Raw genomic sequence first — 12,235 nt, 5'->3', positions numbered from 1 at the left:
GCGAGCGGGGGTGGGACTGGAGCGCGGGGCGGGGCGGGGCGGGGCAGGCTCGACGCTCCGATCTTACTCCCCCCCCCCCTCCGCGCCCGTTCCACTCTCCTTCGCGCTCCCGCCCTTCTTGTGCCGCCGCGCGGCCGCAGTCGAAACAACTTTGCTTGCGCTGGGGCTAGCCGGACCTGTCCCGCTCACAGCCCGCAAGGCCATGGACATTCTGAGCTGCCTGCTGCTGCCGCTCCTGCTGCTGTGCACGCAGCCGCACCATGGCGCCAGGTGAGCATCTCCTGGGCCGGGGTTGATGTGAGGCAGGAGGGACTCGTCCCTTGGCGGGCACCTTCGGTAGGGCAGAGTTCCGAGTTGCCAGGACCCTGAGTCTTCACTCCTAAGTCCATCCTGATCTATTTGCGCGTGCTGCTCGTCCAGTTCCAAGGACCCCGCCGACCTCTCTCCGGCTGCCCGGGTGCTGTCCGTCGTCCTCGGTGCTGAACGCTTAGCTTTGGGGCGGGATTAGAGCTGCCAGGCCAGGTTAATGTGGACACCTCTCTTTATCCGTGTCCTTGGCTGCATCCCATTGAGCTGGTTCCTGCTCCGCTGGTACCCTTCCAGGTGCTGAGCTGAAGCTCGGCAGGATGAGCTGAGGGCAAGAAGAAGGGAAGGCTTAAGAACCGGGGGTGGTAGGAAGGAGGTCTGCCCATGTGTGAATAGGGAGAGATGACTCTCCTTTGCCTCTGGCTTGTATGGACGCCTCAGGAAGGTTTGTCCCAACACTGTCAGTAGGCAAAGGTGACTTCAGGTCTTTTCTCAGGAGTTGTTTCTGAGTTTACGGACTGAATCTTGATCGCAGGTGAACAGCAGCCAGGTAGTCCTGTCAAATACCCTCATGGAAGAAGACTATATTCTTGGGGAAGAAAGAGAGCTGTTTCCCCAGAGTGGGAAGAGTCTAAGTAGGGAGGTCTTAGGCTGGGGTGTCTTCTCAGGAGCCTCCAACACACCACAGCTCCTGTCTTATTTTCTCTTCTCACTGGGACTTAAAACCCAACCTTGGTTATCTTGGGCCGAGTAATCAGCCATGAGAGTCATGGGAAGCAACTGAAATGCCTTTGTGGAAATCCTCTGGAGGAAAATGCAGAAGACAAGCAGTGGAAACTGTCATGAGCTCTGGACTTGAGGGCTAGCTGGCTCAGACACCTAGGGTTGGACGGCAAATATGGCTGCATGCCAGCTGTATTTTGGCCGTAGATAGCCAGGAAGCATGTCATGCAGGTATCTGAGCTTCTCTGCTGGCAGGTGGGGGACAGGTCCAGAAGGTCTTGATCTGGCTACAAATATTATAACTAGGTTGGAGAGCAAAGAACGGTCACTGACAGTAAGCCTCTGGTCAGCCAATGCCCAGGAAAGGATCTTTCTTTCTTTCTTTCCTTACTTAGTTTTTAGTTCCATTGGGCTTTACTTCCTTTCTTTCAGAAGGGTGAGGCATAGTAACATGGCTCTGTGGTCAGATGTTGGCCCTGTCCATGGCCACATAGCCAAGAATTTGAAAACTGAGAGGCTCTGACACCCCAACATTTTAGTCTGAGCATGACACCAAAACTCATTTGTTGGCAAATCTTGTCCTATGCTGACATGAAGCTCATTTTTTCTGTCTATTTATTCTATTTACAGGACCTATTTATAGGTTGCTTGCTGGGAAATTCTCCAGGCCCCTCCCTCAACTCTGCATGCAAAGCCTATCCCCTTCCCCAAAGCAAAAAGAAAAAACTCTGAATCCTAGCTTGTGTGGGGTTTCTGAGGCATTGTACAAGGGGTTGTGTTCCTGGTTTTTTTGGGGGTGGGGGCAGGAAAGCTGAGGGATTTGAGCCTGGGACTTATCATCATCCCAATCTTATGTGGATCAGCACCACGCAGAAAGTGGAGGAAGCACTGCTCAGCTTCCATCTCATCCTCGAATCGAAAATAGTTATTGTCTTGTTATATCTTAAAAGTCTGTCCTTAGATGGCTCTGTCCAGACCTCCTCCTCTTGGCCTGGACTGACAATTACACAATGTGGAACTGTCAGTGGGATAGGGCTAAAGGATCTCTCCAGAGAGGGAAGGAACCAAAGGCACAGTTGCCAGCTCAGCCCTTGTGGTGACCTTCAGATTTAGCCATGTGCTGACTGTGCCCTCTCACCTTTGCCAGTTCCTCTACTGTGGACAGCTTCCCCCTCTTTTCTTAGTCTCCAGATCCTCCTCAGTCTTGGCCTCAGTGGTTCCCTGTGGGAAAGATTCTGTGATAGGAGGGATGGCCTGTGTGTCATATTTGTGGGCTGGGTGTAGAGTATGAAGACCTGTGTCTATAGTGGGCACTGCGCTTGTCAGCTGCACACCAGTGTGGGTGTCCCTCCCAGGCTGTTGGCACCTCCATCTCCCCGGCACTCATGGTGTGATGGTTGCAGTACTATTCTTCTTTGCCTTGGTAACTGGGATGCTAGCAAGGAGCATGCTGCTCTAAAAGCAGAGCTGTGGGATCCGTGGGCTTGTATGCGCACAGTGGATGCATGCTGCAGCAAGGAGCATCCGTTGCCTGGCTCAGCTGCACCCACCTTCCTTTTCTGTCTCCAGAGGCATAAGGGTGGGCTCATTTCTCAGTGGGAGAGGAGGGAAGACGTTCCCATAATACACCAGAAGTAGTTCAAGGCGGGGTGGGGGAGGCAGCTAGTGTGTTTTCATCTACTACTTTGCTCCAAGACTTTGAATCCTCCAAACCAAAGCCTGCCATGTGTCTCTAAACCTCTCTGTCCATCTATCCAAATGATGTTGATGCCCCAGCCCCAGGTTATCAATGTTCTCCAAGGGAGCTGGGAGCACCATCAGCCCTCTGCTACTGTAACTTACTGCTAAGACTGGAGACCTTTCTGCTCCATGTTGCATTCCCTGAATGCACAGCTTGTGAACTCCCTTCCCATTAGCCTGCCCACTCTGTAAAGCCTGTCATGAGCCATTGAATAAGATGACTGGAAAGATGGCTCAGTGGTTAAGAACACTTACTGCTCTTTCAAAGGTCCTGAGTTCAAATCCCAGCAACCACATGATAGCTCATAACCATCTGTAATGAGACCTGATGCCCTCTTCTGGTGTGTCTGAAGACAGCTATGGTGTACTTAAATAAAATAAATAAATAAGTCTTAAAAAAAAAAAAGGAGTAAAACTGTAGGGACCATGGGCTTCAGATCCCAGGATCTGGCATTTAGCTGGGTCTTTCTCACACCCCAATCCTCCCCAATCCTTGGTACTCACTTACAGCTGGAAAAAGGCAGTCAGTCTTTCAGCAAAGAGACTCCGGAGTGAGTAAGGTCTTCCTCTCCCCTTTCTTGCTTCTTGCTTCTAGAAGGTAGTAAGAGCCTTGCCTCTGCCAACTCAAGGTGTTCTCCCTGAGGATCTTACTTCCGTGACCTTACTTTCATGTTCCGAGCAGACCTTGTATGAGGATGGAGAAGAAGCATGCACACATGTGCCACTGCCCTGAGACAGGGCCAGGAAGTGTCTCCCGATGGCCTCATTCTGAGCGGTGCTACATGACAGCTGGGTAGTCCAAAAATAAAGCCCATTTCAAGTCCCTTCACATCTGGCCTTCAGGATGACTTTCATCTGCATTCCTAATTGTACTTTGTGGGAGCGCAGGGCTTAATTTAACCATTTCATACCCTGTAGCCATATCGTCTCATCTCTAGTTCTATCACTCCAGAGAACTGCTGGGGGTGGGGAGGGTGGGCAGTGGCTCTCTGGAATAAATGACAGACCCAGATGCCTTGTTTTTCCCCTCCCTTGTTTGCCCACTGGGCTTAAACATCAGTGCTTGGTAGGTCAGAGGTCTGGAAAATTTTGTTAGCCAAGGAAATCTTGATAGAATGCTGTTTCTTCAAAGTCCCACATATGAAGCAGATGAACTAAATAGTATTCCTAGGACACACCTAAGAGTAAATAAAGTCATAGGAGCACAGCCTTACCATGTGTCTGCAGCTGGCTTTAAACTTCTGATCCGCCTGCTTCTACTTCTGAGATTATAAACATGTGCTATCACACCCCTCAGAACTGTGTGTTTAAAATGTGAGTTTAACTGTGTGACCTACTGTTTAGAACCCTGGCCTTGACTCCAGATTGAGGCTTTTCCTGCCTTTAGAACCCGTTATATCTAACTCCTTTGTGTCACGGACTCTGGTCATGGCCTTTTCACAACCCAGAACCCTCTCTGTCCCATTGTCACCATCTCCAGGAGGCTGTCCCTCTCTATAGCCTCCAGCTTAGGCAAAAAAGATTCTGAAGTTCCACCTGTAGAATACATTTCTCTCAACACCGCTTGCACTGATTTTTCCTACAATCCCAGGACTGCTACCTAACCTGGGCTGTGACATCTATCTATGTCCTGGTCTTAGAGCGAAGTTATTTGATGGTCTGGACAGCTGACTCAGTTGACAAAGTGTTTGCTACACAAGAATAAGGTCTTGACTTTAAACCCTAACATGTAAGAATTCTGGGTGGCCATTAATGTGTAAGTACAAACAAAAGGCTACCTCCACAGTGATGCACTTCCTCCAACAAGGCCACACCCACTCCAATAAGGCCACACCTCCTAATAGTGCCAATCCCCATGGCCAAGCTTTCAGACACATAAGTCTGTGGGGACTGTTCACATTCAAACCACTACAGCTGTGTACTTTATGAGCCGTGCTCTAGGCTCCCGAGAGACGCTGTCTCAAAAATCAGGATGGACAGCATCTGAGGAATGACATCCAAGGTGAACCTTTGGCTTCCATATGCATTTGCACTCATATTCACACACACATATACTCGAACATGCATGTACACATACATACATGCATGCACACACATTTACACATGTACAGGGAGTCTCTTGATATTTGGAGTGGAAAGATGGAAAGTTAGGAATAATTCCTGAGAAGTGCTTGAGGTTGTGTCTCAAGAAAAAACAGAAAAGCAATAGAGGACAGGGTGTTGGCATTTGGGGAGGAGGGAGAGGAGCCAGAAGGACTGGAGGGTCAGGGAGGCTGGGTGGGTGAAGCTGGAGATAGAAAGAATGGGGGGGATGAAGTGCAGCAGGCTTAGAGAGAGCTGAAGAGCCGAGGAGGGAGCAGGGAAGATATAGGGAAAGATAAAGTGGGAGGAAGAGCATCGTCTTCAGTAAAGCAGAGGGATACAAGGGGTGTGAGGTGGAGAGAGAAGCTAACCTGCTATTGGCCTTCATGGCATGCTAGCAGGAGAGGATGCTGTGATTCCCAGTTGCTTCCTGAAGAAACAGGAGACTGAAGATGAGTGACCCTGCACTAAGAAGGAAGCAGTCAGGCTTCCTGGTGCCGGTCTTTAATCACACCACTCAGGAGGCAGAAGCCGACAGATCTCTGTGAGTTTAATATCAGCCTGATCTACAGAGCTTTGTAGAGAGACCCAGTCTCAAAAACAGACAGACAACCACCTCAAAAATATCCAAAACAAAAACAAGAAATAAAAAATAGAATCAGGCACAGAGTAGACCCAGGTATCCAATACCCAGAAGGGCTGAGGGGACTGTTTCAGTGTCCTGACAAGATGATCCAGCAAGAGGCTGCATTTCTGGTAGTGCCAGGTAGGACTCTTTTCCACGGTCCCAAACCAAGGACCTGGAGACCATGTCCAAAGTTACTCTCCTGTCCCTAGAATTTACCGACTGACTGGTCTCTTCCTGATGAGGAGACCCACTGGCTTTTGCCTTCTTGAGGAAAAAAATTCTGTCAAGAGACCCAGACAATTTCAGTAGAAGTTTATTTGGCAAAACAAGTACTCGAAAAGAGACTGGAGTGGGCTGCACTAAGGAAGGGAGCAGCTCAGTGGTTCTGGATGGTGGATTTTAAAAGATATTCTTATGAATGTATATGAGATGGGTGGCATATTTATGGGGTAGAATAACACTTTTCCCTCCCAAGTCAGGGTGGACAGGATCCTTCTTTTAGGATGTTTCTTCTCATGATTTGCACACAAAGTTATGTATCAACGTCACAGTGCAGGAGATACTGTGATGACAAGTCTCTTAAGGATACAGACCCTTTGTTAGTGCACATGTGTGGGAGAATGTCCTTGTGTTTTTGTTCCTGGTATGGATGGAAGAACAACCTCACCAAACTTCCAAGGATGTTTAATCACAAACAAACATTTTGGCCAATAGCAGACAGTTACCAGGACTCAGCCTCGGTTTCCTCTGTTGCCATTTCTAAGTCTTTCCTACCGTGCATCATTCCTATGCTTTTAGTAGAGGCCCCACCTTCATGGTGGACCATTTCCCCCGTGGGCAGGCATAGCATGCATTAGTGTCCCAAGCTGCCACAACAAATTACACAAACTGGGTGCCTTTAAACAACAGGAAGTGATTCTTTTGTACTTCTGTGGCAGAAATCCCCAACCCTCTGGAACATTTGCCCCAGGGTCCCCTCCTGCTTCTAGAGGCTGTACTCAGCACCCTCACCACACAGCCCCTCCCTAGTGTTTATCTGCTTTCCCATTCTGCCATCTGCTTCACACTAAGAGGCCTGCCCTACTGCAATGTGGCCTGTTCCTAACTACACCCACAGAGGCTTTATTCTCAGATAAGGTCCCGGACTGGGGTTCCCAGTGGAAAGGAAGGCTGGGAGGGTAAGAAAGGGTGAGGACTCAGTTTCAGCAAGCAGAGAAAAGTATAGAGAGACTACTGAGAGCTCCTTGATCTCACAGTGGCTGCGTTGAGACAGGGTGGCTCCCAGTGTCTGCCTCATGTGTAGTTTTGCATCCATTGAAGGGGTGTCTAAAACTTTTAGTTTATTGAGTAGAGATAGAGATTTTACTTTATTTCTTTATTCATTCATTTATTGGCAGGATCTCATCCTGTAGCTCTGGCTGGCTTGGGACTTACTATATACCAAGATCAGACTTTCGGAACCCACAGGCGCTGCCTGCCTCTGTCTCCTGAGTGTTGGAGTTACAGGGCCAGATTTTATTAGCAATATTTTAATATAGGCTTAAGTATGAGTGTTAAGAGAAATCAGTTAGAATGATGGCTGTATAGTATGTGTATACTTTCCAAAAGCAAGCAGCAGGAAGTAAAACATACAGGCTTCTCAGGGGAGAGTCTCAATTGTCTTAGCATTAGCCATATATACTTTTTTTTTTTTTTTTTTTGTGACTTTCTATTTGCATCTCAAAGTGTTGCTAAGTCTTTTTCTTCTTTTCTCTCCTGGTAAGTAAAGACATTGGGAGGCTCAGGTAATATCCTGGGTTAGAACCTGGTAGAACCAGAAGCCACTGGTAAAACCAGAAGCCACTAAAGGAGGTTAGAACCTGTGCTTTTCCTGTAAGCGGGAGTTTCTGTTGAAAGTTATCGTAAACTGCATGTTTACATCTTGGCATATCAAAAAGGGGGTTTATGAGTTGTTGGTTGTGTGGAATTCTTGCTTCTCTGCTGACCAGAAGCTTCAACTGAATTCTCAAGTGACTAGGTTCCTCTCCTTTCTCATGACCCCAAGATTTTTTCTGCCTTTCTGTTCAAAGGTTTTTGTAGTGCTGTTCCCAACTGCTTCAGAGTCAAGTTAAGCCCCAGATGTGCAAGGCTGCTTGTGAAGCTGGCATGGGAGACTTGGACAGGCTGGGCCCTCCGAAGAAGATAGAGCTGGTGTTTCCAGGCATCTCTCACTTCTTTCTCTTCAGTTATATTCAGGGGTCTTTGCTGACAGGAAGGTTATGTGGTCTTGTCAGGGTTCTCTGCTTTGGAGAAAAGCCCTGGAGATTGGGACTCCAGTTGCCAAGCCTTTGATTTCCCTCCATAGACACACCGAGATGGGGACTAGGGAGACACTTCAAGGGAGTCTGAAAGCTCTGCCTATATTTTGGGGTGCACACGGGGCATCAGTCCTCAAGAGCAGACAGAAAGGTGCCTAACACTGGGCAGAAAGGTAGCAGGAGTGTGGAGAACCTTTTCATTTTCCTGTGTCTTGCATGGAAGCTGGCACCTGCACTTCCTTGGCATGAGTGCTGAGGATAATGCTCCACCCCCTGACCCTGGTGCTTCGCTTGCTGTGACCAGTTGGCCTTGTGTTCCCAGAGCAATGAATGACATTGGGGACTACGTGGGCTCCAACCTGGAGATATCCTGGCTCCCCAACCTGGATGGCCTAATGGAAGGCTATGCGCGAAACTTCCGGCCAGGCATTGGAGGTACAGGCAGATGATGGTGTAGGAGCATGCGCAGACAGAAACAGCTCCAACCCTGAATTTGCTGTGGGTGTGGGCTCTGCTGGGCTCTGGTTTGGCAACTCCAGGGATTCACTGGATTTCATGTCCCAGGCATCCCAGATGGAAGAGGTATCTCCCCAGGCACTGAGGTGAATGTTTAATGACTCCAAGTTCCCTGAAAAGGCCGTGGGTGTTCCTCTGTCCCATCTGTCTGGGCTGGCCCAGAGGGGCAGCTGGGTGCTGGGCTGGGGATTCTACTGTGACAACCTTAGCAGACTGCTCCTTTTTACAGGTCCTCCTGTGAATGTGGCCCTTGCCCTAGAGGTGGCCAGCATTGACCACATCTCCGAGGCAAATATGGTAGGTGCCAGCCAACATGGCTCCCCAGGTTATGTGCCATCAGGAGGAAAGCAAGGGGCAATAGTGCCAGTGCTTCCCCTCCGTCTCTACAGGAATACACCATGACAGTGTTCCTGCACCAGAGCTGGAGGGACAGCAGGCTGTCCTACAACCATACCAACGAGACCCTAGGCCTGGACAGCCGCTTTGTGGACAAGTTGTGGCTCCCCGACACCTTCATCGTGAATGCCAAGTCTGCCTGGTTCCACGATGTGACTGTGGAAAACAAGCTCATCCGCCTGCAGCCCGACGGGGTGATTTTGTACAGCATCCGGTGAGCTGGCCCCACCTCCCCATGCCTCCTGGAAGAGCACTCCATGAACTCAGGCACAGACCCTCATTCTCTCATGACACAGACAGTGGTGCCTGCGGTCCTCTTTAGCTTTCATGGGCTGCTCAGTTGACATCGGCTTCAGATGTTACAGTAGGCAGCCAAAGCTGCATGTGGCTCCTGATGAACAGACAGCTTCTCCGTGTTGGTGTGCGAGGGGTGGGGGGGGTTGTGGTGGGATATATCTGCTGTCTAGGGGCAGGGGACCTGCTAGCTCCCGACGGGCACCATGACCTCACTAATCCACTTTGCCTGTACAGCATCACCTCCACAGTGGCCTGTGACATGGACCTTGCCAAGTACCCCATGGACGAGCAGGAGTGCATGCTAGACCTGGAGAGCTGTGAGTGCCCTCTCCAAGGCCGGGGTAGGCTCCTTCTTGTTTGGGGCTGCACTGGCTCCTCCAGTGGGGCAGGGCAGCCAGAGTTGTGAGTCTGTGGCTCTCAGGGCCAGGATGGCCTGGATCAGAGGACAGGGCTTTCCTGAGAGTTAATAGTCTGTATAGGGCTGGAAGACTTAAGGGAACTTAGCTGGCACACATGGAAAAGAGCCCAGAAGCTCTGGCTGTGGCCACTAGGCTGTCCCAACAGAACAGAACTCAGATAACCTGGGCCCTTTTGTATTCCTCTTCAAAAATGGCTCAAATTCTGTCAGCACCTCTGGCCCTGTCATCTTTCTCAGAGATGTAGAACATTGTGCAGGAGCTGAGGACACCCCCCTGCCCCACCTCCCCAGCCCCACCCCTGACTGAACTGACTGGATGAGGTCTCTGTTGCAGTCCCCTGGTCAGCCCTACCACGCAGATCCTCCATATCGATAGGACATCCCCTCTGAGGCTGCCAAGAACTGAGCTAGGCTCTGCTACCCACTGGTGGGCTCTCTTACAGACGGCTACTCTTCTGAGGACATTGTCTATTATTGGTCAGAGAACCAGGAGCAGATCCACGGGCTGGACAGGCTGCAGCTGGCCCAGTTCACTATCACCAGTTACCGTTTCACCACAGAGCTGATGAACTTCAAGTCGGGTAATGTGGCCTCTCTGTGAGCTTCCCGTAGGTTTCTTGTGCTTGACAGCTGAGCCCCAGCTGGTTCTGAGGGTCGAGGATGCACCTGAGTCAGGCATTCACTGAGTGTTGCTGGCTGTGCTCAGATGGAACGAGAACAGGCTGACATGACATACAGCCAGGTTCTACCTTCTTATTCTTGGGTTATTCCTTCCCAGTGTTTTAGGCTTAGAGAGAACATGGAAGTGAATATTGTAGGCCCTTAGCCCCAGGACTAAGCCCCTTCCTTGGCCACTTTGCCTTTCAGAGTGTGGATATGCATAGGGTGGGGCAGAAGGCACAGAGAGAGGCAGCAGGTACCCTGACATTAGCTGAGCAGGTTGCTCAGAACCAATTCAGCAAACCTGACCCTTCTCTTTTTTGTCTGACTCAACATCCTTTGGCTGGACCTAGAGTAATATATGGAAGGTGGGTTTTCTAGGGTCTTCCATCTGAGCCTCACAGTGGACACAACAGTTAACCAAGTCCCCTCCCTGAGGGATTTAGGGCAGATGGAGTGGTTGGAAAGAGCTCATCTGACAGTGTGTTGTCCCCACAGCTGGCCAGTTCCCACGGCTCAGCCTGCACTTCCAGCTTCGAAGGAACCGGGGTGTCTACATCATCCAGTCCTACATGCCCTCTGTCCTCCTGGTTGCCATGTCCTGGGTCTCCTTCTGGATTAGCCAGGCAGCGGTGCCTGCCAGGGTATCTCTAGGTATGAGTTTTGTCTTTCCTTCCCATGAGCTGGTGGAAGAGGTGTATAAGGATCCTGCTAGCCATGAACCAATTCTCTGGGCTCCAGACCTCATTCTGTCTGCCAAGAGCAATCACCGGTCAGAATAGGATTGGCCTTATGAACCTAAGGTGGGAGTGGAGGGGTGAAGAATTCCCATTTTCCTGGGACCCAGGCCCTGTTGGCTAGGGTAAGGAGGAGAGGGTAGGGTTTCCTTGGTGACCACTCGCTCCAATCAGGCATCACCACTGTGTTGACAATGACCACACTCATGGTCAGTGCCCGCTCTTCCCTGCCACGGGCTTCTGCCATCAAAGCGCTGGATGTATATTTCTGGATCTGCTATGTCTTTGTGTTTGCTGCCCTGGTGGAGTATGCATTTGCCCACTTCAATGCTGACTACAGGAAGAAACGGAAAGCCAAGGTCAAGGTCAAGGTCACGAAGCCAAGGGCAGAGGTGAGAGAGCGGGTGGGCTTGTCTCAGGGTTCAGAACCAGGGATGGATTCCTGCCTGGTGCAAGGGAGCAGAAAGAAGTATTGTTCTTCTGCTGGCCAGCTCTGAGGTCACCATTGGCCCTCAGCCCCTGTCTCTGAAGCCAGTTCCTCAGCACAGTCTGCTGCAGGGTCACAACAGTACTTCATAAATACATACAGGAACTGCACAGGAGCCCTTGTCAGGCAGGGCACCCTCAGCACTGTCCTCCTGTCTCCCACCCCACCCTCTGCAGATGGATGTGAGGAAAGCCATCGTCCTTTTCTCCCTCTCAGCTGCCGGTGTCAGCCAGGAGTTGGCTATCTCCCGCCGTCAAGGCCGGGTCCCTGGGAACCTCATGGGTTCCTATAGGTCTGTGGAAGTGGAGGCAAAGAAGGAAGGGGGGCCCCGCCCAGGGGGCCCAGGAGGCATCCGCTCCAGACTCAAACCCATCGATGCAGACACCATCGACATCTATGCCCGCGCTGTGTTCCCAGCAGCTTTTGCAGCGGTCAACATTATCTACTGGGCGGCGTACACCATGTGATGTGACGGCGGTGCCTACGCCACGTGATGGCTGTATGTACACCACATGCAGTGGCTGCCACAAACTCCTGGAGGAACAGCCCTCTCCGTGGGTCCCAAAGTGGGGCAGAGAGGAGGCTCTGCTTCCTGGGCTTTACCTCAACTTTGCTCTAAAGACCAGCCTGCACTTCTTGTAGATGGAGCAGGATGGGCTTTGCATAGAGGGCCAAAGCTGGCCTGACCTTGAAGCTGAGCCTAGCGCTGCTGGGCCCTTGGAAGCTGTGAAGTTTTAGACTCAGAACAGTCCTGATTTCTAGGCCTTTGCTCTGTGGGATCAGGATCAGAGAGAAAGAGAGTGGGGGTGGATGACCACTCTTGTGGTGAAGTGGAGGAGAAGGGCATTATGAGTCCTCTTTGGTCCCAGCATGAAATAAAGCCTCGACCTGGCCACTGGTTTCTGTCTTTCTTGCACATGGCAGTTGAACTGTGGTCTTCTCTGCCTA

The 12,235-nt window shown here is 50.7% G+C and overlaps 1 protein-coding gene across 2 annotated transcripts; it reads left to right on the top strand.

Moving 5' to 3' along the window:
- Positions 1–202: 202 nt before the first annotated feature.
- On the top strand, positions 203–11,754 carry GABRD (gamma-aminobutyric acid type A receptor subunit delta; the record flags this gene model as incomplete). Of its 2 annotated transcripts, XM_080920969.1 has the most annotated exons (9): positions 203–270; positions 8,099–8,211; positions 8,522–8,589; positions 8,682–8,902; positions 9,220–9,302; positions 9,847–9,984; positions 10,562–10,717; positions 10,975–11,192; positions 11,464–11,754. In XM_080920969.1, the coding sequence occupies 9 exons, from the start codon at positions 203–205 to the stop codon at positions 11,752–11,754; spliced, it is 1,356 nt and encodes a 451-aa protein (XP_080777095.1). The 2 variants fall into 2 exon arrangements, with proteins under 2 accessions (XP_080777095.1, XP_080777096.1); XM_080920970.1 differs by lacking the exon at positions 10,562–10,717.
- Between the last annotated feature and the right edge of the window lie 481 nt (positions 11,755–12,235).

The sequence above is a fragment of the Micromys minutus genome (genome assembly GCF_963924665.1).
Source record: "Micromys minutus genome assembly, chromosome: 9".
In the NCBI taxonomy this organism is placed as follows: Eukaryota; Metazoa; Chordata; class Mammalia; order Rodentia; family Muridae; genus Micromys; species Micromys minutus.
This window is presented reverse-complemented; position numbering and strand designations above follow the sequence as displayed.